Source organism: Mustela nigripes, chromosome 11 (genome assembly GCF_022355385.1).
Source record: "Mustela nigripes isolate SB6536 chromosome 11, MUSNIG.SB6536, whole genome shotgun sequence".
NCBI classification, from domain to species: Eukaryota; Metazoa; Chordata; class Mammalia; order Carnivora; family Mustelidae; genus Mustela; species Mustela nigripes.
This window is the reverse complement of record NC_081567.1, coordinates 20953083-20979515: the sequence shown is the minus strand read 5'-3', so window position 1 is coordinate 20979515 and position 26433 is coordinate 20953083. Positions and strand designations below refer to the sequence as shown.

General features: G+C 51.8%; 1 protein-coding gene across 1 annotated transcript; it reads right to left on the bottom strand.

The window, feature by feature from the left end:
• On the bottom strand, positions 1–26233 carry SCNN1G (sodium channel epithelial 1 subunit gamma). The gene is made up of 13 exons (XM_059415117.1): positions 26117–26233; positions 22170–22517; positions 20131–20428; positions 18295–18485; positions 17011–17114; positions 13964–14127; positions 6578–6676; positions 4892–5009; positions 4275–4353; positions 4135–4192; positions 3891–3952; positions 1853–1928; positions 1–1578 (listed from the first exon to the last, which is right to left on the bottom strand). The coding sequence occupies exons 2-13, from the start codon at positions 22484–22486 to the stop codon at positions 1186–1188; spliced, it is 1959 nt and encodes a 652-aa protein (XP_059271100.1). The 5' UTR covers positions 22487–22517; positions 26117–26233; the 3' UTR covers positions 1–1185.
• Positions 26234–26433: the final 200 nt, after the last annotated feature.

Below are 26433 nucleotides of genomic sequence, written 5' to 3'. Positions count from 1 at the left end.
TGTGTGCCAATAAAACTTTATTGATGGACACTGAAAATGAAACCTTGTATAATTTTCATGAGTCACAAAAGAGTCGTCTTCTGATCTTTTTAACCATTGAGAAAAGTGAAATAAAAAATAGTCCTAGGTCACGAGCAAAACCAGGATCTGGGCTATGGGTGGCAGTTTGCTGTCCCGACAGTCATGTCTGTAAGTGCTTAGAACAGCACTCAGCACGCCGCTGCTGAGCTCTCATTGGACACCTACTGTGTGCCTGGTACATGTTAGGCATTATCACGTTGGAAAGTGTGAGTCCAGGAATGGCTGTCTGCGGTCGTCGGTCGTCGGTCGTTGGTCGTCGGTCGTCGGCTTGCTGGGGAGGGGCAGGCCGTGAAGGGGTGGGGTGGGCTGCCTGGGAGGCAGAGAGGCTGCGGCGAGTTATCCAATGATCCTTTGCACCTTGGGCCACCGCTGGACAGGGGTGTCCAGCAAGGCCCTTTCATGGGCCTTTCTGTGCTTGGGTAATGGGCCCGGGGCACTGGCTTAGCTGCTCAGAACGTGGCCCCACCCCTGCTCCCAGAGTGCGGAGCTCGTCCTGCCCCCAGGCCTCCCCCCACCTTGCCCTGGCCCCCACCCCCACACACTCCAAGGACCTCGGGCCAGCTCCCTGCCTGAGGGCACAGAGGAGAGACCTTGCCCCAATGTCAGAGACTAAGAACAGTGTATTCGCAAACAGCCCCAGCGGCGGGGCTGGTGCTTCTTCCCAGGCTTTGGCACTAGGCAGTGGCTCTCCGCCCTTGTTACTTTGGGTCGTCCTATGGCTGGGCCCCAGCCCAGGTGGGAGGAGCGGGTGAAACTCCCCGGCTTGCGGCTTTGGAGGAGTCTCTCTCTCTCTCTCTCTCAAGATCTGGTGAAATCTCTGTCAGGCTTCCTTCTGGCCTTCGGCCGGCCAGTCACCATTTCCTCGACCCCCATCTCTCTCTGGAGCAGATGTGTGAGGGGTTTGGGCGGCCGGATCTTTCTCGCCGTGGACAGCTGTGAGGGTGGCTGGGCAGGGTCCAGGGGATCGCTGCACACCCTCAGGCCCCATGTTGTTGGTCAAAGGAGACTTTCAGTCATTGTCTCTGAAAAGCCCAGAGGGGTGCCAAAGGGTCCCCTCCACATGTAGGAGACAGGGTCGAAGTTCTCAGACCACGGCCGGGGCTCCTAGCTAACGTCTCTCTTCACCTCCTTGCCTGAGGACTCAGCTGGTATCTGGGTGTCTGAGAGCTGGTCGGAGAAGGCCCTCTCCAAACGCAAGGTATTGTACCTGGGAGGCGGTGTGCCCGGCACCTGGGTCCCTGGGGCTGGAGGCAGGCGCAACGCCGAGGTAAAAGTGGGCAGGTCATCATCTATATCGAGGCCTGGGTTGTCCTGGCCCTGAGGGCCGGGGGGAGCGTGCCTCCTGGCCCACCACTCCTTGGCCTTCTGCCACTGGTGGCGCGCAATGATAGAGAAGGAGTCAATGAAGAAGACCTCAATGATCTCAATGACACAGACGACAGAGCAGCTCATCCACAGGCCCAGCTGGCCCCCGAAGTTGGACAGAAGCATCTCGATCTGCAAGGGAGGCCAAGCCAGATTGTGAAGAGGGTCCTCCCTCCCAAGTTGGTCTCATGCAGGGACCCCCGATTCCCAAGGGAGCTCCTGGCGAGTCCTGGCCCTGAATGGGTTTGGAGGGCTTTCTGTCCCCTCTTCCTCTTGCCTGCACTGATCCCAGGCCTGGCTGGCCTATGGCGGCCCTACCAGCTCAGAATGGATCGCTGGCAAACTGGATCTGGGCAGAGGGGCACGTTTGCAGACCCCGGACAGGTTCCAGAAGGAAGCTACTCACACTGTTGGCGGGACTCTCCATGATGGATCGCTGGTTCAGGTCTTTGTAGAATATCAAGAGTTTGGCCAAGTCTGTCCTGCAGAAAGTCCAAAGAGCCAAGGTGAGTTAGATGACTTTGCATTCTACCGGACGACCAATGCTTTAGTGTGACTCTCTCCGTCCTGCCCAGACCCCAGCACAGCCCAGGCCCTGAGCTCCCTGGGGGTCCCTGGTCCCCCAGGGCTCTTCCTGTACCCGAGAGTACATCTCCAGCTGGGCCTGGTTGTTCAGGCCATTCGTTCCCTCTAGAACCATTTCCTACCCTCCAGACTAAGTCAGTCCACCCAGCTATGCTCCCCTAGCACCTGTTCTTCATTAAACCTTGACGTTGCGATTGTTTGATTGCAATCTCAAATATGTACAAGGGACACACAGGTAATGTACACGAGTGAGCTAGGCTGGGGATAAGGAAATAATAATGACCCGTAACGACAGCCAGCCTTTAATGGACGCTTCCTGTGTTGCCGCCCACCATTCCAAGCATCTTACGTGAATTCACCTGTTTGATGCTCACATCAACCCCATGTAGCTCTGTTTTCATCGTCCCCACATTTCATAGATGTGGAACCCAAGACCCGGGTTGGTTAAGTAACGGCGTGGCCAAGAACGCACTGCTGGTCATTGGCAGATCCAGTATGCAGACCTGGATGAATCTGGCTTCAAAGTCCATGCCGTTAGCCCCTGTACTAAATGGCCTCCTGCTAGGACTGTGGCAAACTGGACAGCCTATGCTTATTCCAAAGGGGCAACTGTTACTCAGCTCTTCGGTGCCAGGAAGAACGGAGGTTTTCTATTTCCAGAACTTCTTATCTTTCAAGGAAATCCAGAAGTAACAGGTTTCTTTTCTGGAGCTGGCTTTGGCCGAGGGGTCAGCGGCTTGCAATGCTTGGCTTGAGAGTCTTCAATGGCTTGGCTAAAGTCTATCTTTATGGCTAGACCGTAAGCACCCTGTCTGCTCAGTCATTTTGTCACTCCCAACACCGGACACAGTACCTGGCACCTAGTGGATATTCAATAAATGTTGGAGGCCGACCTCCATGGGGGCCAGGCCCAGTACTGGGTCCTGTGGAGATGAGAGGGGCCCAGAGAGATTCGGGGTCACGTACACCCTATCTCACACCTTCGTCTCCATCCCCTGGGCTCCCTGAACTCTGGCCTGGCAGATTTTTGCTAAAGCTCTCTTGGAAGCGAATGTTGACATGGAAAATATAAGTGGGATCAGGAGCTGCATAGCTCTGAGAAGTGTTTTTCCACCTGGGTCAAGATCTGTCAGGAATCAATTTCCTAGGCCATGACCAGTGCCTTTGACAAAGCAAAATAGGATAAGAAATACCAATCGCAGCCACAGAGATGTTCCAACTCTTTGTCAACTGATATAAGCACTAATCATTCCGAACGGCGCCGCACTGGGATGGATATGAACAGCTGGGTTAGCTGCACCAGCTTGCAGTGCTGAAGATCAGCCCGAGTGCTTGGCTAATCGTAAGGAAGTGCTGTTCTGTGAGCCTTTTTTTGTTGTTTTTTAGATTTTTTTTTTTTTAAGATTTTATTTTATTTGCCAGGGAGAGAGAGAGAGAGAGAGAGAGAGAGAGAGAGATATCACAATTAGGCAGAGGCAGGCAGAGAAAGAGGGGAAGCAGGCTCTGCGCCGAGCAGAGAGCCCGATGTGGGGCTCGGTCCCAGGACCCTGAGATCATGACCTGAGCTGAAGGCAGAGGCTTAACCCACTGAGCCACCCAGGTGCCCCTCCATGAGACTTTTATCTCATGTATATAGTCAGTGGAAAACCATTTTCATACTGCGGGTTCTGGTCAAAGCCTTTGAGAGCCCCAGGCCTAGTGCACGGCCTGGCTCTGGACACGAGCTTGATCCAATAGTTGTTGAATAAAGGAATGAGTGAAGGACCAAGAGAGGGTTTGGCAGCGAGGAAGCAGGTGGGGAGGCCGGGGCCCAGGGCCAGCAGAGGCAGAAGAAACGGGGGGCGGGGGGGTCTGCTTACTTGTTGAGTTTTTTCTTTATTTGCTGGCCTTGGTCCCAAGTGAGAACGGGTAGCAACCATTTCTGTGATAGAGAAAGAAGGAATGACCTGGGGATCTGGGGATGTCTAGAGAGCCCAGGGCCAGCCCCTGGGCCTCCCCTGTGCATTCCCCTCCCCCACCACCCGAGGCTGGAGGACCTAGGCGGGCAGGACATCAGGCTCCCGGCTGAGGATGTGAGGGTAAAGACAGGGCAGCATAACTTACCTCGGAAACCACGGATGGCCACTGTGCCAGACTGGTGGTCAGTGTCCACTCCTTAAAGCTAAGGGGGAAGGGGCACAGAGTGAGTGTGGGCGGCCCAGCCCGGCCCAGCCCTGGGTGCCGCTCCTGCCAGGCCCACTCACCTGCAGGCTTCCCGGCACACGGCCTGGCAGCCCAGCTCCTCCCGGACGAAGGCTTGGTGCAGCTCGTAATAGCAGTACACTGGGGGACGAGGCAGAGGGCAGTATGAGCTTTGGGGCCGCTGTGCTTTTCCAGGGGGGTCACCCATGGGGCCCTCAGAGTCTCCTTGTAGTGATTTCTCCTCCCCTTTGCTACAAACACTGGTTCTCTGGAGACAAACGCTGCTCTGTCATGTCGAGAGACATTATACTGTGGAGGTTAAGGACGTATGTTGTCGGGTCAGCCGTACTGGCTTTGAGTCTCACTCTGTTACTCCCGGGCTGTGTGACCTTGGACAAGTTGCTTAACCACCCCAAGCCTTAGTTATCTGTTCCGTGAAAGGGTTCCATCTGTGGTTCCTGCCTCTTGGAGCTGACAGAGGTGGCCAGCCTCTCAGCACAGGCTGGGGTTCAACCTTGGGTCCTTAATCAGAGAGTGGAATTCAAGCCAGGTTTGAGGACAGGAGTAAAACTCTGCTTCTGATCTCTCTCTCACTACCTCCCACCTGCAAAAGGCCCTACACAGGCTGGTGCTGAGGCTGGGGGACCTCCCCCCTCCTGCGGCGGCGGGTCTCACTCACTCCAGTTGGGGTGCTGCTGGTAGTTGCAGTAGTTGGCTGCTGGAGGCAGAGGCTGGCTGTACTGTGCGCACCCGCATTTCTCCACCATCTTCGTCTGGAAGCATGAGTGAAGGCAGATCTGAAAGACAAGACCCAGAGGTTCCCTTCACCTTGCACACGGACGCCTGCACCACCCGCATCCAGGGGGCCGGCTTCCCGCAGCCTCGGCGGACCGCATAATTATGCCCCTTGTGGCACAGGGGACCAGGCCGGGGGTGGCCCTGGAGTCAAAGGGACCCGGGGTAGAAAAATGAGCATTCAGATTAACCAAAAGGTGGAGAACAGGCTGAGCTGGGGCCAGGTCTTGGGTGGTCCTTTCTCAGTCACTTGAGTGCTGACACAAGGGAGTGGGGGACATCAGATCAGAGCAGAAGCCAAGAAACGGAAACAGAGTCCCTAACTTTTCTGTTCTCAACCAGTCCTTCCACGCTGGATTCTTAGGGACCATAAGCTCCCGGCGTGTCAACAAAGCTTGTAGAGTCCAAGCTCAGGAGGAGGACTCTGCAGGCAGGCTACTCCTGTCCAAATCCCAGATTTGCCACACCCCCAGCTGTGTGACCTCAGGCAAGTTCCTTAACTTCTCTGATGCTCTGGTTTCTTCACGGTTGAAGTATAGCAGTACCTACTTCACGAGGTTGTTGTGAGCACGAAATGCATTGCCATATGTAAGGCGTTGGTACATGGTAGCCTCTCACTAAATATTATCCAGGAGTGTCTTTCCAATGAGTTGACCTTTCCTTTTGGTCTTGAAGTCAGTTTGATTGTATTTCTAGTATAAGTAGACATTCTTTGACTAACAGTCTCTTTTCACTTAGTATTCCTACCACGCTCAGCTCCAAGGTAAGCTAGAGGGCTCAGGGTGTAGGAATACCCACTCTTTTTTATTCTTCTGGGGTGATTTTCATGAACTGTGAGCATCCCAGGAGGAGGGGGCTGCAGACTCCCAGAATTGTAAGAGAAGGCATAACAGATGATCGCACTTGGGGTTGCAAACCCAAATGCTTTTGGGGCCGGTGGGGACTAGGGGGGATGAGAACACATGCATCCTTGACCGGGGCAGCTCCGCCCACTGTTTACACTGCCGGGCTATGGGCCTAATGTTGCCAGATCTTGTTTTTCAAGAGAAGCTGGAAATCTGGGTTTTCTTATGAAATTCCCTGACTTTTAAACACCATCCAGGCCGGAAGAAAACTAGGTGTGCGGTCTGGAAGGGGCCTGGGAGCTGCCAGTTCGCTGCCCCAGACCCAATCCTACCTCCCCCCCGGTGATTGCTGACAATGACATCACTTGTCCGAGGACATCGGCGAGCGAGGGGCATGAGGGGCCCAGAAACCAGGCTCCTGACCTCTCAGCCAACACCTCTCCCAGACTGCTTCTCTCCCGTCCCTCACCTGGCAAAGCCTACTTAGGAAGCAGGCCTGTCTCGGCTGCACATTGTGTTCCCCGCAAACCTCAATCAATTCAGCTCTGGTTACAGACGAATTGAAGAGGACTGGAACCAACTGGTGTTGTTTGTTCTTGAGGTCTTTGGATGAACCCCAGGAATTATCACCAGAGTTCCTGGTCCCGGACACACCCCAGCCTGTAGATAACTGTCTCCTGTGTCTGAGCCACAACCCAGGGCTGCTTGCCCCCTCCCGCCCATACCTGGAGGGAATATGCCGCGTTGTAGATATTACTGATGGGCACGTCGCTCCCGTCCTCGGTGCACTGGCTGTAGGGCTCGCTCAGCTTGAAGGACTCCGTCTGGAATCACAGCATACATTTAGTCTTACCCTGTCCCAGGATCCGGGCGGGGGAACCCCTGGGAGCTGAGCATTTAGTCATTTATTTAACAAATATTTCTTGAGCACCTAAGAGGTGCCTGGGGCTATTCTAGGCACTGTGGACTCAACAACGATCAGCAGAGACAAGCTCCCTGCTCTCACGGAGCTGACTTTTCCAGTGGGGTAGACAGACAGCCAAAAGGCAAATAAATGCACAAGATAATTTTGGATAATTATGGCCAGTGATCGAACTGGGAAGGGGGACTGGAGGGCTTGGGGGGAGGGGCACAGTCTTCCCCAGAGTGATTGAGGAAGACGCCTTTGAGAAAGGGACCTGCTGGCCCAGCAGGGAGTGGCAAGAGCGAGCTGGATTTGCTAAGAAGTGGAGGAAGGGGATAAGGCAGAAGGAACAGCAAAGGCTGACGGAGGGTAAGACGAGGGTGGCTGGAAGGCAACACGAGAAAGATGAAGCCAGAGGGGGAGGCCAAGGCCAAGTTATGGCAGCCTCCTGTGTCAGGCTGAGAAATCTGGATTTGGATTTGGATTTCAAAAAAAAGCCATTAGAGGGGCGCCTGGGTGGCTCAGTGAGTTAAAGCCTCTGCCTTCGGCTCAGGTCATGATCCCAGGGTCCTGGGATCGAGTCCCGCATCGGGCTCTCTGCTCAGCAGGGAGCCTGCTTCCTCCTCTCTCTCTCTCTGCCTGCCTCTCTGCCTACTTGTGATCTCTCTGTCAAATAAATAAATCTTAAAAAAAAAAAAAAAAAACCTTATGAAATACTATTTTACCGTGGTTTACTAAGTTTGGCTCTAGCTTAATATTTGTTACTGCAAATGAACAATCCAGACACACCAATTAAAAAAAAAAAAAAAAGAATGTCTCCTAAGGGGCAATGCTAACTGAATATTAATTGTGACCAGTTTATAGCCACGTTTGTTGTTTGTTTTGTTTTCTGAGAATAGGAGGAAAGGGGAAATTGATGGCAGATTTGTTGGAGGAAAGAAAATCTTTTTTTTTCCTTCTCCGGAGTGACCAGATAGGGAGAAAGATAATGGGGTTGGGGGGGAGGGGTTGGTGGAATCAAGGAGTTTGAGCTAGGTGGAAAATGCAGACATCTCAAGTAGCTGAACCCTCCTTGTGCTTGCATTGTCATCCATCTGGTGACCATCCATCTCCCTCAGTTAACTGCGGGGACCTCAAGGGCGATGACCGGTGCCCATTTTAAAACATTTAAGCAATAGAAGCAAAGGGAAAAGCAACCGTGTGTCTCCTGTCTTTTTTTTTTTTTTTTAAGATTTTATTTATTTACTAGACAGAGATCACAAGTAGGCAGAGAGGCAGGCAGAGAGAAAGAGGGGAAGCAGGCTCCCAAGACCCTGGGATCATGACCTGAGCTGAAGGCAGAGGCCTTAACCCACTGAGCCACGCAGGCGCCCCGGCCTCCTGCTTTCCTAGGGGAGGAGTAGACCTGGTCTCAGATACAGAGACAAGTGGACAGGCAGACACGTTCTCGTACATTCCCTTCGCCTTCTCACTAACAATAGAGGGAGTATCTTTCCTTGTCGGTACAAAATAAACAGACTTATTTCATTTCTCCACTAGCTGGATGGGCTAACGAGTTTAGAGTCTCTAGAACATGCCAGGGTAGGCTGGGCCCTGGGGTGCGAAGGTGCTGACTGTGGCTTCCCTGGAGGGCACTTCAACTCAGTGCCGCCCTGAGCTTCCCCCCAAGCTTCAGGCTCCCTGGGCAGATGTTCCTTCAAGTCCCCGAGTCCTGCCGAGCTGTCCCAGAGCCCAGTGTGTGGCGGTGACTACAGGCTCTACTTGCCTGGGGCGGGCATGGGGCAGGGAGTTCAAGACCCCGGCATCTAAGTGACAGGGTCTGTCTACCTGGAGAGGCCGCAGCTGGCAAAGGTGGCCAGAGCTCTGTCTATTTTGAGGACCACGCCATGGGCCACTTGCAGAGTCGTGAGGAACTGATCGTGAGAAACCCATCTTTTGACTTTCATGCATTTGAGTTCACTGTAAGGAGCGTATTGAACTCAGAGCCGGTGGGGTGTTCAGGTGGCTTCCTGAAGCACGGAGGGCGGGGTGGGGATGGGAGAGGGTGGGGCGGGCACTCTTCTCTCCCTCCTGCCCCTCTTCCCCTTCTCTCTCCCCCCTCCACCATCAGTTTTTCAGAATCGCTGATCTGCCCCTGACCCCTGGGGACACAGAAATGAGAATGGATATATATGTATGTGAACAGAAGCAAGTTTTGTGTATATGAGCACACCTGTGTGCTCCCACACATATACACACAGTGTATACATGTGTGTATACACACACATATTCACATGGTGCATACATGTGTACGTGCGAGACGGGTGTGTGCGCGCGTGCATGCATGGGTGTATGAAGGCGTGATTAAGTCTCTGTGAGTATACATGTGGGCAAGAGGGCCCATTTTTATCAAACCAGATCTTATCTGCTTCCTTAGAATCCTGGGGGAGGCTGACATTTGCACAGGAATCCTCGGCTTCTTAGATTTCATTAATTTATGAGAGAGAGAGAAAGAAAGAGAGCATGGGCGGGGTGGGGGGGTGCAGAGGAACAAGCAGACTCCCCGCTCAGCGGGGTCGATTCCGGGACCCTGAGATCATGACCTGAGCCAAAGTCAGACACTTAACTCTCTGGGCCACCCAGGTGCCCCTCCGCTCACTTCTTTATAGGTATGAACTGTGCCAGGGAGAAGACCAGAGGGCAGCATGATGTCCTAGATGGAATTATGGATGGTTTACGGATTACAGATGGGATTACGGAGGGTCTCTTTTTGCTTCTGTTTGGTTTTTATATATATAAAAGTTATAAGATTTATTTGTGCATGGCAAAGTTTATACTTTTAATCAATGGAGGAAAGAAAAATAATGACTCCATATATGAAGTTAGGACTACTGTTGACTCTTTGGAGGAAGTAGTGAATTCTATCTCTACTTCACGTCCTGCAGAAAAAAAACATTCCAGTGGATTAAGGTATTAATTGAAATAATAAAATAACTGGAAGGCAACTCAGTTCAGTATATGATCTCAAGGAAGAACAAGCCTCAAAAAGCGTAAAGGCTGAAGAAGAAGACAAAGATTTTGACTATGTAAACATCTGAAATGTTTGCATGCAAAACAGGAGCATAAAGAAAAGCGAAAGGAAAGCACAAACTGGGAAAGATATTTGCAACACATACGGCACCCAACGAGCACTTTTTCTACATAGATGGAAGCCAACGCAACGTCTCATAAAGAAGGAGAGTGTCACCAAGGATAAGAAAATCTTTCCTAACCCCTCTTTTCGCTTCAGACTTACTTTTCCTTTCTGTCACATTCCTTTTCTTAAAAATAAAAGAGTGCAGTGACAGCCGGTATTTTTGGAACGCTTACGACATACGAAGCGCTCTTCCAAGCGCTTCATGTGAACCAACCCATTGAGTGTTCATTAGCCTATAAAGTCACGTTATTATTATCTTCCCCGTTTCACAGATGAGGTAACTAAGACATGGAGATTACACAACCATTGTACAAAGCTGGGCAGGTAAGCCCTGTTATGCATATGCTTGCGAAAAGAGGTGTGTGCGCGTTTTGAGATAAAAAACGAACAGGAGGGTTTGCAGTGGTAGTGAAGTCTGCGCTCTCTCCAAGACCCGGCTGTGCACCACCCTGGGTGAGCTGTCTGCCCTTGCCCACTTCCTCATGTCCCATTCATGATCCGGCTCATTGTACTTTGGTTTCTGTTCCACTTCTTCTGCTGAAAACTGCTCTGGCAAAAACTGCCGGTGATCTCTTGGTTACCAAACCCAGACTGCACCTTTTGCCCTTTCTCTTGACGGACCTCCCAGCTGCATTTGGCACGTTGGTTCACACTTTCCTTGAAGCTATCTTCTTTGATTTATCTGCCACCCGTTCTTTCTGGCTTCTGCTTCTCATTCTCTGCTTCTGTTTCTCCATTTTCTTTCTGCTCGGCCCTTACGCATTTGCATTCTGTCTCGGGTCTTGGGTGACAGCATATATTTCCAAGTCTAGGGTTATGCTAGATGCCCACCCCAATCCCCACCTCCGTTTTTCTCCTGAGCTCCCGGTTCATAGCATTTCTGGACATTTTCACCCCGATTCCCCAAAGGCCCAACAACTTGGGTATGTCCCAAGCAGAAGTGGTCATCTTCCCCCACAAACTTATCCCTTCTCTTGCATTCCCTAATTCTGAGCCCGGTACCTCCATCCCCTTCCACTGCCCAAGCCAAAACCTAAACATCAATCTAACTTCCCTCTTAGTGAGGCCTTTCCTGGCTGACCTTGGCTGTCAAGTCTGTTGCCTCCATGCCTCCATTCATTTATGCTTCTGCCTCAGCTAAGGGCCTTACCACTTCTTTCTGGAATTATGTAAAGACGCTGCCTCCAGTATTTCGATTACTTTATCTTGACTGCACTTCAGCCAAAGAGATTTCTCAGGAAGTTTCACTATTCAGCTTAAAATACTTCCTGTGACCCCTTTGTCACTGCTTTGCCCTTGGCTTTCATTAGCCCGTCCTGAAACTACTTGCCTGACACTTGTCCTTCAAGAATCTATCAGCTAGGAAGCCTTCAGCTTCAGCAGCTCCCCACCATCTGTACAACTGTCCATACATCCACCTACCCATCCAACAGTAGTTACTGAGCATCTACTGTGTTCTAAGAACTGAGCCTGGTAACGAGACAGAATGTCTCTGTTCCCACGGAGCTGGTCACTGTATTGCAAAGCCCTGTGGTCTTAAAGATAAGATCTCTAAAGGCAGGTGTTCTGTTGTATTCATCTCTGAATTTCCAGTGCTTTGGACACAAAGTCCCTCACTAAACGAAGGAAAATTTTTAACCAACTGATTACGTCTACCAGCTTAACATGCCTATTGAGAAAAATAAGTAAACAGAAAATAAATAAGGAAGGAAGGAAGTCTAGTTTGTTTGGACTTATTCTTAGTAACCCCGTGTTGACCTCTTAATAATCCCTAAGATTACTTTTTGTTGTTCCAAATGCTCGTAAATCAGAAGGAGAGCTGACTGACCCTGCTCTGTCACTTTGGTTTTCTACATCTCAAATTAGGTACAGCAGAAAACCCACCTCTGTCTTTGTTTACGCACCGGTTGTTTAAGAAAATGTTTGCTTAACAAAGTGGTGGGTGTTTCTAAGCTCAGAGAAGGAAATCAGAGGGCAGAATTCCTCAGTTCTTCCACTTCTCCAAGCTCTTGATTCTCTCGCCCAAGCCTGCAGACACCGTAAGGGGCAGAAAGGGACAAGAGGACGAAAGGATAGGTAATAAAAACTTCTTAAAGGAGAGGATGTACTGCAAATCCCAAGTCCTTGCTCAGGGTGCAGGTAAAACTGCGTGGGCAATGTTGGGTGAAAATGTTCACTATTCTGATTTGGGAGTTTTGCAATCCTGGTGAAGAGAACAATCGATGACCCAGATCCTTAAGTGGTACCCCAAAGTCTTTCCAAGCCACCGTTTCATAGCTTGGGGCTCAGGATTATTTGTGGGGGGAAGAGCAATCTGTATTCCCACAATCCCACAACACTTCCGGTCTTGAAACAAACCTCCCACATTGGAATGTGCCTCCCGAGAGCCCCCAGGTTCCAGGTAACCATCTTGATTGTTTCTCTTGTCCAGGATTGTCCCACTTGATGGGGACACAGAAGCCACAGATTTCCTCTGGACTGTCACCATGTACTCAGTTCATCATCTCAGCTGTCTCAACTTAAATATTGCTTCCTTCGGAAAGCAACCCTTGAACTTGCCATTTCCCCCCATTGGAAGCCGTAGGTCAGCCAGCCCCACGATAGATTCCCATGCATCCTGCATTTCTCCTTGGTAGCACAGATGAGGATTATAATTAATCACTTGTGCAATTTTTTGTTTGTGATTGATCCTCTCTGCTAGACTCTAAGCTCCAAAAAGACAGTGAGTGTCTTACGCTCTGATATGGTCCCAGCGTCCAGCATATAAAGACGCGCAGGAAATGCTTGTTGAGTGGATAAATAATGGGTGGTGAGCCCCGTGCTCACTATATCACTTTATAACCCAGTACGAAGCCGTCATTTATGGCTTTGCTAAAGCTTTTCTCATTCTAACTTTACCTTCCCTTAGGAAGACACACTTTACTTCCCCTCTCATGTTGAACTACTCAGCTTTCTAAAGCTGAGGTTCCTGGGTTTTCTGCGTCTTGAATAGTCACTTGAACAACTGAAGATTGAACAGAACCTGGGCTCGTCTCTCAGAGATTCTGATTCAGTGGATCCGAGTCCCACGATCAGTCATGTTTGGAAACCATGGCTCTTGGAGGACAGATTTGCAAGGGAGGAAGACAAAAGGTGGAGAGTTACTGACATAAACAGTCCTCAGTTCATGAGGCGCCTGGGTGGCTCAGTGGGTTAGAGCCTCTGCCTTCGGCTCGGGTCATGGTCCCAGGGTCCTGGGATCGAGCCCCAAGTCAGGCTCTCTGCTTGGTGGGGAGGCTGCTTCCCCCTCTCTCTCTGCCTGCTTGTGACCTCTGTCTGTTGAATAAATAAATAAAATCTTTAAAAAAAAAAAAAAAAGACCTCAGTCCTTCAAACAGGAAGATTGCATTAGTGGAGTGTCCAGGGCACACCCCTCTCCTTGTCCTTCTGTTCCTATTGGGCATCGTTGACTCAGGGATTCGAGTCTACAGCCCCGATGTGCTTCTGTTGACAGGTTATGACTGTTTTTAGCACCCACTGAGGTCAGAGAAGGTCAAAGAGTTGAGGGAGAAAGAGGTTCTTGGTGAATGAGGTGAAACCGATGGAAGTATGATTGGCTAAACAGAGCTCCAATGGCCCAGTGACTTTCCATTAGCCACTAAGGAGTGGCTTACATGCCTCATACACATTTAGGTGGCCCAGAAAGAAAGGTTTCATCTGCTCTATTTATGTTAGTGACAAATATAGCGTCTGATGCTTTGGTCCCAGCACAGCTTCCATAACTGCTAGTGTCTGTCTTTGCAACAAGCAAGGTTCCTTCAGTTCTTACCCAGAATGGCATCCTGTGGCCTCGTTAACCATGCAGGAGATACAAAAACAGCCTGCAGGAGAACCGCTGGAATGACGACTGTGGGACGTTTTAGCAAATTCAGGACTCTGCTTCCTCTCGAAACCAATACACTTTTCCATCAGCTGTACCTTATTGGTTATCCTTGAGAAAAGAGATCTGTTCTCCTTGCCACCCCTACAAAGGTCAGAACATCATTCTCTTACCAGGTGCATCCCTATGGAAGTGGCCATGGCAGGCTCGATCTCTGTCCCCACGTCCTCGATGAAGGGATATTCATCCTGTCGGTGGACAATCACCTTCGCCCCACTGGAGGACACCAGGAAGGGGTTGTACTCCTCTTCGTTTAAGTTCAAGATGACCTGAAGCCCTGGGAAGACAAAAGGCCACTGTGGTCAAAGGCTTGGTAAACATTCCCCGGCAGGAGCCTACCTCTCCAGCTACTTTGGGAGGCTCCAGATCAAGACGCAGGCATTTTCAACACACAGGAGGTGCACAGGGCTAGACCAGAAGCTTCGTGGAGAAGACGGGTGGAGGGCTGGTGCCCAACTTGCTCACTGCTGTGTCCCCCCAAACAGTGTCACTGCCACAGTTCTGCTGAGCAATAAAGGAGCTGTGACCCTGCCCGAGATGTGCAGCTCCTCATGGTCCTTTGAAATGGGGCATTCTGCACAGTATCCAAAGGGACGTGCAGGGCTGTGTCTGCTGAAACCCTTATAGAAAAGCACTAATGGGCTATTTGATCACTGGTCTAACTTCTCTCCCTACTCTGGTTCCTACCCTTGCACCCAGCAGCCAGAGGGATCTTGGGAAGTTGGATGGCACAGTCACTTGGGCATCTGACTCTTGGTTTCGGCTCCGGTCATGATCTCAGGGTCAGGAGATCGAACCCAGCGTTGGGCTCTGAGCTCAGCAGGGAGTCTGCTTGAGACTTTCTCTCCCTCTGCCCTTCTGCCTCTTTCTCTCAGGCAGATGAATACATCTTTTCAAAATTTTGAAAAAGTAAAATTGGAAATCCGATCAGGTCACTCCCTTGCCTGAAACCCTTCAGTGGCATCTCGTTGGATATATGGGAATCCCACGAAATAAAATCCATAAACCTGACTGTGGCTGTCGCCCCTATAGTGATGCAGCCCTGCCTCTGTTTCCCTCCTGGTCCCCCTCCCTGTTCTCTCAAGAGGCTCCTGGCACACTGGACTTCTAGAGCTTCTAGGGCACGTCAAATTCATTTCCTCGGGGTTTTCGTACTTGTTAGTGCCCCAAATGCTCTTCTATGGATCTTCTCACCCCTGACCCACTCTTGTCACACGTGGCTCCTTATTTGAAATAAAACCCCCATCCTGACCCCAGCACCCCCTTTCCCGTTCATTCCTTGATTTTCCTTCTTGCCCTCATTAGGATTTATAAGCAGAACATGTCTCTGTGTTTGTTCATTCATTTGTTCCTTGTCTCTCCCCACGGTCATTCAAGCTTCCTGGAAGCAGAGACACTGTAGTGTCTCTGACGCCTGGAAGAGGACCTAGCATACAGCAGGTACTCAATAAGTGTTAAATGAATGACTGAGCAAATGAGCAGGGCCTATATGGATCGAAAATAGAAAACTTTGAGAGTTCAGGGGGTGCCTGGGTGGCTCAGTTGGTGAAGTATCTGCCTTCAGTTCAGGTCATGATCTCAGGGTCCTGAAATGGAGCCCCTCATCAGGCTCCCTGCTCAGCAGGGAGCTTGCTTGCTTCTCCCTCTCCCTCTGCTGCTCCCCCTGCTTGTGCTCTCTCTCTCCCTTAAATGAATAAACAAGATCTTTTTTTTTTTAATAAGCAAAATCTTTAAAAAAAAAAAAAAGAATGAAGGAAAAGAAAGGAAAAAGAAAATTTTGAGAGTTCATTCTGACTTCTTCCATTTGCAAATAAAGGCTCTGAAGCCCAGAGCAGTCAAGTGATTTGCTCAAGGTCACACAGCACATAGGTAGCAGAGCTAGGACTCTGCAACTCTTAGCTCCCAGTTCCCAGACTCCTCCTTCCCACCAGAGTATGTGTCCTGAATTACGGTTTCTGGCAATCGTGGTAAGAATACACATCACACAGACGCAAAGGCCAGGCATCCACACTGTTTTCCTCCACGACAAAGCCTTGCCTTTCCTTGGGGGAGTGCGCCTGTGTATCACATCGTGTTCGATTTGCTTAGGACGTCACACAAATGCCTCTTGTGGGTAAGCCAGCACCATCTGTCCCTGCCTGCCCTTCAGCAGTCATAGTAGCTGCGCAGGGTTGGTGGCAGGGCTAGAGGTCGTCATGGTATTACCGGGGCTGGTGGTAATAGTCATAACACTACCTACAGTAGGAATGACGATCACAACCAGCATTTGTTGTGTGTTTCATGTGTGTTCCCCTCCCTCTAAATCCGTATGTTGAAATCCTATCCCGTAATGAGACAGAATTGGGGGTAGGGCCTTTAGGGAGGTAATTAAGGTTAAATGGAGTCATAAGGCGAGCCAGGATCGCATAGGACTGGTGTCTTTATGGGAATAGGAGGAGACACCAGCGCTCCCTCTCTCTGTGCCACAGAGGAAAGGCCAGGTGAGGACAAAGCAGGAAAGCGGCCATCTGCGAGCCAGGAAGAGAGCTCTCCCCAGAAACCAGATTCACCGGCATCTTGACCCTGCGCCCCTCGCCTCCAGAACCGAGAGAACATGAATGTGTGCTTTTCAGGCCTCTCCGCCGGTGATATTTTGTTACGCAGCCTGGACAGACTCATCCAGTGTGTGCCAGGACTTACTGGGAGCGCTACACACAGGAAGTCCTCCCGATAGCCTCAGAGCAGGCGCGTTATTATGATGCCCACTTTGCAGACACTTGGCCCTGTGCAGTCACTTGCGTGGGGCCACACGGTGAGGTGCAGAACTGCGTTATCTCAACCAAGGTAAAGGTGTGTTTGCTCCGCACGTCTGGGTTCAAGCCCATCTGAAGGCTGCCTGCGCTGCGTTAACTCGTTCCAGCTCCAAGCTCAAACCAGAGCGGTTTTACCGCAGCGATGTCACTGTGCTCTCTGTCTCTCTCTCTCAAGTAAAGAGGAGACGTCAGAAAAGAAAATAGACATTGAGAAAGAAGGAGCCAGCATGGACGCTGATGGAGACGCTGCGGCCAGGGGGGAAGTGCTGTCCCTGGTTTTCTGGCCAGACGGACCCTTTCTGGAAGGCGCTCGGGCACCCCAGCTGTCCCACTGCCCGTGTGCTCACCGTTGGTGCGGATTTCCTTACCATATTCACTGCCCCCCATGGACGTGCTGAGGATAGTCTCGTTCTCTCTGTTGTTGAACGTGTAGCAATTCCCATACATCGGATGGTGGAACAGCGTGAAGTTCCTATGAGGAAGAACATGGGTCAGAAAGTGCTGTGGTGGTGGGGCTGCCCCTCGAGCGTCTGAGCTGCAGGCTGGATGGGCCGTGCTTATGGGGCCAGCTCTCTTTTATGGGCAATGGAAAAGGTCTTCTTTTCTCCACGTTTCGGGCTGAGAAGCCACAGACCACGCCCGCCACCCAGCCCGAGGCACACCGAGGTGGGACTCTGCTCTGCTCTGTTCTCCCGCTCAATATTCTCATCCCTGTCTCCATCTCGAGGCGGCCCTCCTCTGTCATTTGTCTGCTCTCGTATTCCTCGGCTTGTGAATTTCGTAGCCAACACCTGACATTTTTTTGCATTCCAGTACTGGGAAATGACCTCCGGAGAAGGTAGCACATCATCACCCGCTGTCTTGAGAACCCACCCCTCAGGCGAACACGGTTCCAATCACTCAGCTTCAAAAGGACCAATATAGCTACTTTCATACAGAAAGGGTTCGTGTTGACAATGTCGAATGAAGGAAGCCTTCTGGAAAGGCAGGAACACTCCAGAATGTCCCAGCCCTGCTCAGTCACCACCAGGGGGTCTGAGTGTGAACTTCAAGGCAGAGAGCTGGGGGAGCTCACCCGTCCGGACGTAGACCCATCTTCCTCTCTCTCTGCCACCTTTCCTTCCTAACTGTTTCTTCCTCTGTGCTAGCTCAGGCGTTCTCCATCACTGGTGTGTATGATGGTAGCATCCAAGGTTATACATAGACCATCAACCACTCTGTTTTTATGAGTAATTTAAGGGCGCCTGGGTGGCTCAGTGGGTTAAAGCCTCTGCCTTCGGCTCAGGTCATGATCTCAGAGTCCTGGGATCAAGCCCCACATTGGGCTCTCTGCTCAGTGGGGAGCCTGTTTCCTCCTCTCTCTCTCTGCCTGCTTCTCTGCCTACTTGTGATCTCTCTCTCTCTCTGTCAAATAAATAAAAATTTATAAAAAAGTAAAAAAATGTTTATGAGTAATTTAATGAGTTCAAGGATATTTTGGCTCTGTGCCATTTCTGTCTTCCTCACTGACTCTAGAGCCTGGCTCCCACGTCAGTTGTTTTCCAAAGGGCAGGGACAGTGAGAAGAGCATCTTCTACTCCCAGACCCTCCCTCGCAGAGCTGCAGGTGCAGGCCCGGGGCTCAAAGCCAAGGGAGCGGACCCCTCTCCTGACCTGGCATCGCAAGACACCCCGTCAAACAGGCAGGTGACCAGCAGCTCCTCGGCAGAGTAGCTCATGTTGATCTTCTTCTCCAGAGGGACCTGCGCCATGATGTTCATGTAGTGGAGCTTGTACCACTCCTGGATGGCATTGATGCCTGAGCTGAAGTTGTAGAGGGCACAGTGGGACGTGTCATTTGAGCACTGTGAAGAAGAGAGTGGGCTGAAGCCATCGGCACCAGCACGGGCCTTCCGCAGGACGGTGAGGATGAGGAACTGGGACTCTAGACCAGACACTCGGGGCGAGCGGGAAGGGACGCCTGAAGCAAGAGTGGGCTTCCTCTTACTTCCAGGGGCTGAGAGAGATCGGCCTCGAGGACCAAGAAGGGGCCGAGAGCAGGACAGAGTCTCACGGTCACGACTTCCTGTGACTGCTTACCAGATAAGAAGAAAAACCAGTTTCCTTAGCATCTCCAGATAGCGAGGCCGCGGCTGATTATTGCTGCTGACCTCCCACACACCTCTAGCCATTTCCTATTAGCTCAGCAGTCTAGAAATCTGGATGCTTGCCCAGACTCCAGCACGATTTCTCTGCAGGATCTTGGGCAAGACGTTACGGCTCCATTACTGCACTTGCCAGACGTTGGCTAACACATCATCCTTCCCAACCTCAGAGAGTAGTTGGGAGGACCCACATTTGAAATATAAAATAATGAGAGCCTTATAGGGAGACGGTAGTATGTTTCAGATGTTCTCGTCACACAGAGCTTGGAAATTCTCAAATGCCTGATCTGGCTCTCAGGGATGACGGGGTGGGTATCTCAGCAAAATACCCAGGAAGACTTTGAAAAGGCTGGGTGGTTAAGAGAAAGGGCCAGGGGCGCCTGGGTGGCTCAGCTGTTGAAGCGGCTGCCTTCGGCTCGGGTCATGATCCTCAGTGTCCTGGGATCGAGCCCCACATCAGGCTTCCTGTTCGGTGGGGGGTCTGCTTCTCCCTCTCCCACTCCCCCTGCTTGTGTTCCCACCCTCGCTTTCTCTCTCTGTGTCAAATAAATAAAAATTTTAAAAATCCTTTAAAATAAAAAAAGTGAAAGGGCCATTTTTTCAGGATTGTAAGGTGCCCTGGGGTCTCACAATTGGCAAGGCTCCTCTCTAAGTTATAGGGGAGGTATCTCATCTCACAGAGGAGTCTGGGGCATGGAGAGATAGGGTGGTGGGTTGACTTTGCCCGGGACACTAATGGAATTCAATTTTGGTGAATGGCTGCGTCCTCGGGGCCGCTCACAAAGGCAGGTACTGCAGGGATCATCGGCCATTTCCGCTCCTTGTTATCTATTTTGTTCCTTCAGGGTTCTGCACCCTAATTTTGTTTTGGTGGAATGTCCTTTCCTCTATTGGGTACAGTCTGATGAGACTGTCCACCGTGATGCCTCACCCGCTGTTAGCCATTAGGCGACCCAAACTTGGCCAATCACATAGTCCCAAGATGGGACTTGAATCGTCTTTATGGATGGATTAGCAAAAAGCCTGAAAATAATTGAAGTTTATTTAATCCAGAGCCATAATGTGAAATGACTCCAGCATTTCTTGCCACCTAGATCCCTGGATCGTCGCTACTTCCTGTCCTTTGAGAGGCTTCCATGAGCTACTGGTCCCTTTCTAAGACATTTTTTTTTTTTCCCTGCTTAGTATTGCCCGAGTCAGTTTCAGTTGCTTGCTGAAAATTCACCCTGAGCTGGTTGTATTTCTTTGGACAGGACCACAGAGACCGTGGCAAAGGAGAAACCTTCCCAGACCCACTATCTCCAGCCGCTCCCATGCCCCCCAGCTGTGAGGACGTGCATCTCACCAGTCGGAATCCCACCACCTCCTTAGACCCGTGGACGTGCATGGCATCTGACGCCTTGTGAACGATGCGCCCGCTGAACTTCCGCTTCCGCCCGGTGAGGAAGTCCCTGACCTCGCCGGTCTCATCCTGACTGAAAGCCATCAGTGGGACCAGTCTGAGGAATTTGGGCCCATCCGAATTCCAGGACTCTGCCTCTCGGCGTCTTCGAGACGTATTCTCCGGAAAGCCATACAGGGTCTTCAAGGCCACTCTGGTCTCCTGTTCCAGGTCAGCTAGAAGGTCCCGCACCACACTGTACCTGCCAAGGTGAGCAGGAGGCTTCAGGGAAAAAGCAAGCTCCCCCGACAGAGTGCTGGCCCTTCTGCCCTCCACTTCCCGTCAGTGTGTGACAGCCCTGGGCCCACTCCCTCCTGCCTCCTTGGCCAAGGAGACCAAGGCTTTTCCGATTTGCCCCATCCAAAGTGACTGTTGGCTTAAGTAAACGGTGACAGGCTCCCGGGTGACCCTTGCGTGACTTCTTATGGCTGCATTTCTGCCACTACCATCTGCTTGCTCTCAGGGTGTGTTGGTGAGTTTGCCCCAACCAGCATTTCTGGAGTGGTGACTATCAGGTGCCTCCCATAAACCAGCCACGGACAATTACAGTGCAGACAACACCTGCTAACCAGAAGTCTGTCCAGGGGACAGGCTCTGTCTCCACTCAGCTCACTTGGCCCTGCCCACGAATTCCCCTTGAATCAGTGCCGGGAGGGGGAAGAGCGGGAGAACTGTCCCCTTAACAACCCCCAAAGAACAAGAAGAGTGACACGGGATGTGACCGTGTGAAGCACAACCCCATCTTTAAATTTTCATAACACACATAGTCCTGGTCTCCCTCCTCACTGCCTCATCTCGCCTCTCTCTACCCCTTGCTCTCTGACTTGGTGACACAGCATGGTGACCGAGTGTACAGACTCCAGAGCCAAACCACATGGGGGTCCAGTTCCCCATCCGGGCCCTGGATTTGTGACCGTGGACCCATTATTTTAGCCTCTTTGTGTCTCCGTTTTCTCATCTGTGAAATGGGAGTGTTGCCGAGATTCTGAGTTTATCCCGTGTCTCTCTCTCTGTGTGTGTGTGTGTGTGTGCGTGCGCGCAAACATTCACTATTAAGTTTTTAGTGGAATTATATTTGTTAATATTTCGCTTCTCCACTACGACTTAGCTCCATTAAGACAAAGACTGTCCGGTTGTTCAGGTCCGTGGCCTCGACTCTAGCACACTGCATGGCCGCTCGTCTGATTATGGAATAAGCGACAGACGGAACAGAGGGAGGGACCAACAGACTGTGAGGTAGAGAATGAGTCTTGGACCTGATTTTGATTTTGCCCAGTTGGTTTCCTTTCCTGCCCTGCTACTCCCTTCTCTCCACACCCACACCTGCTCCGACAAATTCTGCCGGATTCAGACCTGCCTCGCAGATCAGTTTTCAAGCATCCTGAGCAGGATTCCAGTGACCCATTTAAGAGCCAGGCCCCGTGGCAGACAATAGGGCAGGACCAAGGGCTGATCCTGCGCAGAGCCTGGCGATCTCAATTAGTGGGGCTGGGTTCCCTCAGAGGAGGGTTTGGGGCCGCTGAGATGCTTCCGGAAGTCATCTGGGTGTCACTTCTGAGTCAGCCTCCCGCTCACATTTTGGGGAGAGTGTAAGCTTACAGGGCTCCCGGGAAATGGCTAAATGGGGCTGTGTGTGTGTGTGCTCCTGTGTGTCCACGCACTCAGGTGCCCGGGGCTGGGGGACAGGCCTAGCCCATACCAGGGCTACCTCCAAGTGAAACTGACTCCTGCCGCCTCCCCCTCCTGTACATCCTTGAACTAGTCCCTCCTCAGGAGCAGCTGATAGAAAACTTGGTACAGATTTAGAACCCGGGAGAGGGAGTTGACCAAGTTTGGCAAGGAATTCAGATTTCTAAAAAGCGTGTCTGGGGCCTGGCTGGCGCCTAGTACCTTGGAGAGGCGCTGCGGCCCCCACCCCCCAGGGCCCTGCTCCCGCCTCTTACTTGTAAGGGTTGATGTTGCAGATGGTGACAGCAGGAAAATCCAGCTTCTGGAAGTGGACTTTGATGGAGACAGAGACGGTGTAGAAGGAGGCCACGAGGAGAGCACACTGCCAGAAGATCAGGGCCACGGCAGTGAGCGTGAACAGAATCCAGAGCAGGCGACGCAGGCGGCCGCGGGACACCACGATGCGGCGACAGCCGTGGGTGTTGGTGTTCAGACAGTACCACCGCATCAGCTCTTTGATTGTGGGCGCCTGGGGCCCCCTCACCGGCAGATTCTTCTTGATTTTGGCTTTGATCTTCTCTCCAGGAGCCATGGCAAGAATGGGATGTGGAGGGGCAGGCACGCTGGAGAGGCGGAGAAGAAAAGCAGGTGAGCTCCCAGCTCCCGGCGCGACCCCCCCACCCCTGACTCCCCCCTAGGGGCGGGGCGGTGCCTGGAGGCCCGACTCTGGGTGACGCTTGCTCTCCGAGGCCGCCCTCCTTTTTCCCTCCGGGGGGCTGGACAAATCTGCATTCTGAGGTCCCAGGCCCCTTTTCCTGGGTATTTGGGTTTTTTTTTTTTGGCCGCTGCCAAAGGGCTGGCTCCTCCCCTTGCAACCCCCTGTGGGGTCTGGGTGGGGTTTAACCTGAGAATCCCCCGCGGCAGGTTTATAGAACCTTTCGCCTGCGTGCCTGGAGCAGGAGCCCTCTGCACCGCACGTGGGCCTCCGCACCACTCTTACCAGCGCTGCGGCATTTAGAGCACGCCTCCCGCACCTTATCGCTTCCCTCAACCTGCCCCCTTGAGGGCAGCATTCCTGCCCCTGGTGTCTCCCTCCGCGGGTAGCCGAGCAAGCGCCCTGCACTCTCTTTGACAGATACAACCTGCCAAGAGAGTGGCTCGGCAGCCAACTTAGAGCCTGTTCGGTGGTGGGCTCCCAGCTTTGTTTTCCAGGCTTTTCCCCGCTGCTTTCCTTGCCAGTGGAGTTTCTGTTTCATTTCTGTTTGACCTCTTCTCTTTACAGTCAAGCTTTTGGTGTTTCTAGAACACCTTCTAAACAATAGCCCACAGCTCTTGGCCACTTAATATTTCCCAGGCATTGTGCCATATTTCCTTGATTCTAAGGGATCGCTAATTAGGGGAATACGCTTTGATTCAATGACAGCTTTGTTTGGGGGAAAGTGATGGAAAGCACAGTACCACATTCATGAACGTCCAAGATGCACTGCAGTTACAGAAACTTCACAACATGCAACCACATTCTTTCTAGAAATGAGCTAATACACGTGTATTGTAGGCTATATATATATATATATATTATATTATATTAAATATATAATATATTAAAAAATATATAGTCTATATATAGGGAGAATCCTCTCATGGTTATCATATATAAACTCTCACTAGTCTCATAGATGGATACAGTCTGTCTCTATAAATAGACCTATAATCTACGCAGATTTCATTTTGTGTTTCAACAAGCTCAGAGAGGTGGAGTTGTTCATACAAGGCCACACAGCTAGTAAGGGGAGGAACTGGATTAGAACCTTGCAGCCTTCTCCACCACCATAATATGCTTCTGAGGGGCCTGGCATTGTGCGGGGCGCTGCCCCCCTCCCCAAGGAAGAGGGAAAAGAGGGGTTCCTGAGCTATTTAATTTCCAAACTCTGGACAGTCAGTGTAACTGCCTCCAGACAGCTGTGAGCCCTGGGAAAGGGGGAGAGGGGGTTATCCGGAAACTCTGCCTCCTGTGCCTGCCTTTGGGGACAGAGGCAAAGTAGGGTAGAGCTTAACTTGGAGTAGGATATGGAGGGCGGGCCCCATGCCCCCAGAGGGCCTGCGTCTGGGGCAAGGACTTTTGCTCCGTCAAGTTCTTCGGGCAGGGTTCTGGACCGCACGAGTTACTTTTTCTCCACGCTGACCCCATGGGATAGTGGCCACATTTGGGAACTGGGGGCAAAGCTGGGAGGCTTCCAAGTTTATGATGTTAGTGGGTTTCAGGTTTATGGTGTAAAGGAAACAAGAGTGCCGGGGGAGGGGGAGGCCAGGGGGAGCCGTCCAGAGGCAGCGACCTCCCTCCAGCAGCGCCCCCTGCCGGATGCATATGACCTTACTGGGATGGAGAAAACCTTCTCAACCCTCAAAATTATGGTGTTAGCCTCTTGGCAAGAGGAATGTAACTTATTTTATCATTGAAAATATTTCTCATCCCCACCTCTTTTCTCTCTATAATCCAAAAGCAAATAAGTTAACAAGTTTGTTCGTTTGTTTGTTTTAAAAACCTGGGTCGTTGGGGGGGGGGGGGGCTGGGTGGCTCAATTGGTTAAGCATCTGCCTTTGGCTGAGGTCATGACCTCGGGGTCCTGGGATCGAGCCCTGCCTTTGGCTCCGTGGTGGTCAGGGAGCTTGTCCCTCCATCCCTCCCCTCATTTGTACTCTCTCGCGCACAAAGAAAGAAATAAAATCTTTTTAAAAATTAAAACCTGGATCCAGGTTTAATTTCCTGTCAAGTAAGACTGCAACCCAGGGGTTTTCTTCTGTGGGAATGTTGAGAATCACAGATTCTGGGTGCTCCTGTCTCTGACTCTCCTCACTGAAGACAGTCCCTGGGGTTCCTCTGCCCCATCAGCTCCTTCTCCAGGACTGACCTTGACCCCAGTGGATCAGCCACCCGTGTCGGTGAAACTACCGGCAAAAGGAGGGAACCCATCTGGCTCATCACAAAACAGATAAATGTTCACTCAAACAGTGTTCCAACTTCAAAGCATTATTATGGTTACTATTATTACTATTATGGTTACTATTATGTTACTATTATGGTTACTATTATGTTGCGCTGCTGGATAAAACACGATGCCTTTGGGAAGCACCCAGAGCTGACACCAAGCATTTACTCTCTAAAGTACTTTACTCTTCAGTCCATTTCCACAATAGATTTCTGAGGTAGGCATCCTCATTCTCCCCATCATACAAATGAAATGGAGACCCTGAGAAGTTTAGTTTGTCCAAGGTCACACGAGAAAGTCGCTGAGCTGAGATTTGAACTCAGGAGTCCACACCCAACTACTAGCTGTGCTGCTCCTCAAATAGTAATAATAATGACAACAATAGCAACAGCAGCAAGAATAGCGGCTGCCATACACTGAGCCTCCCCTTCTTCCAGCCTTCCCACGCAGCTTTTAACACATTACCTATTCAATGCTCATAATTATATGAAGTAAAGTACTGTGCCCATTTCACAGAGAGGGGAAACTGAGGTGCAGAGTGATTAGATAACTTGCCCAAAGCCACACAGATAACAAGACTCAAAGGATTTTTTTTTTTTTTCTCCAAATTCCAGGGCCACTCTTGGCGGGCCATTCTCTACCTGCCCCGCTGGCTCACCCCCGAGCTCGTCTATCTCCCTTGCCCCAGGAAGGGACGCCAAGCCTCAGGTTCTAGGAGCGGGACCCGAGCTCCTCCCCGGCGACTGCACAGCCCCCGCCTACCCTGCGCAGAGCGACCGCACACGGTGCTGTGGCAGAAGGCAGTCTGCTGAAGCCGCTGGAGAGAACCCAACCCGATTCAGGTGTTGAAAACATTCCGGAAGGTAAAGGGAACAATCGCGGTCTAGTATCACCAAGGCCAGGAAAGGGGGTTGAACAGGGGCTGCGCGGAGAGACCAGGCAAAGCGTAGCCCGGGACTCCGGGAGTCCTAGATCTTGTTCCTGAGTAGCTCAGAAATGCTTATCGCCCCAGCTCCGCGTCCCAGGCCACGGCGTAGACGACGCCAGAGAGCTGGCTGGACCTGGATTGACCTGGGAGGGTGTCCCAGCATCCCGGCCCCCGGGAGGCAGCCCCGGGCGGATGCCAGCTCCGGCGCCTACCGCGGGGACCGTGTCCGAGAAGCCACCCCGCCCCGCGGCCGCTCCGGTGCCTGGGAGCCCCAAACTCGTGCGACGCGACCTGGCTCTAGGCTCACCTCGCTCAGTTCCGAAGTCTGGGGCTCGCGTGCGCGCGATCCGTGAGCGCTCTGTTCTGCTCGGCCTAGAGCGAGAGCATCCCGCCGCAGTCGCGGCCTCCGGCTCTTGTGGGCCGGACCTGGGCCCCGCCCCTCCAGCCCCGCCCCCTCGGGGCCGCCCCCACCTGCCCAGGTGTATTCCCCAGGAGGCCCAGGATCTGCCAGCCGCGACTCTGCAGCGCCTCCTGCCACCCTGAGGTCGCTCTGCGCCCGGGTGCGTCCAGCACTGTGTCTTGCGGTGGCGCGGCGCAGAGCCTGCTGCCTCCCTGAGGCCACCC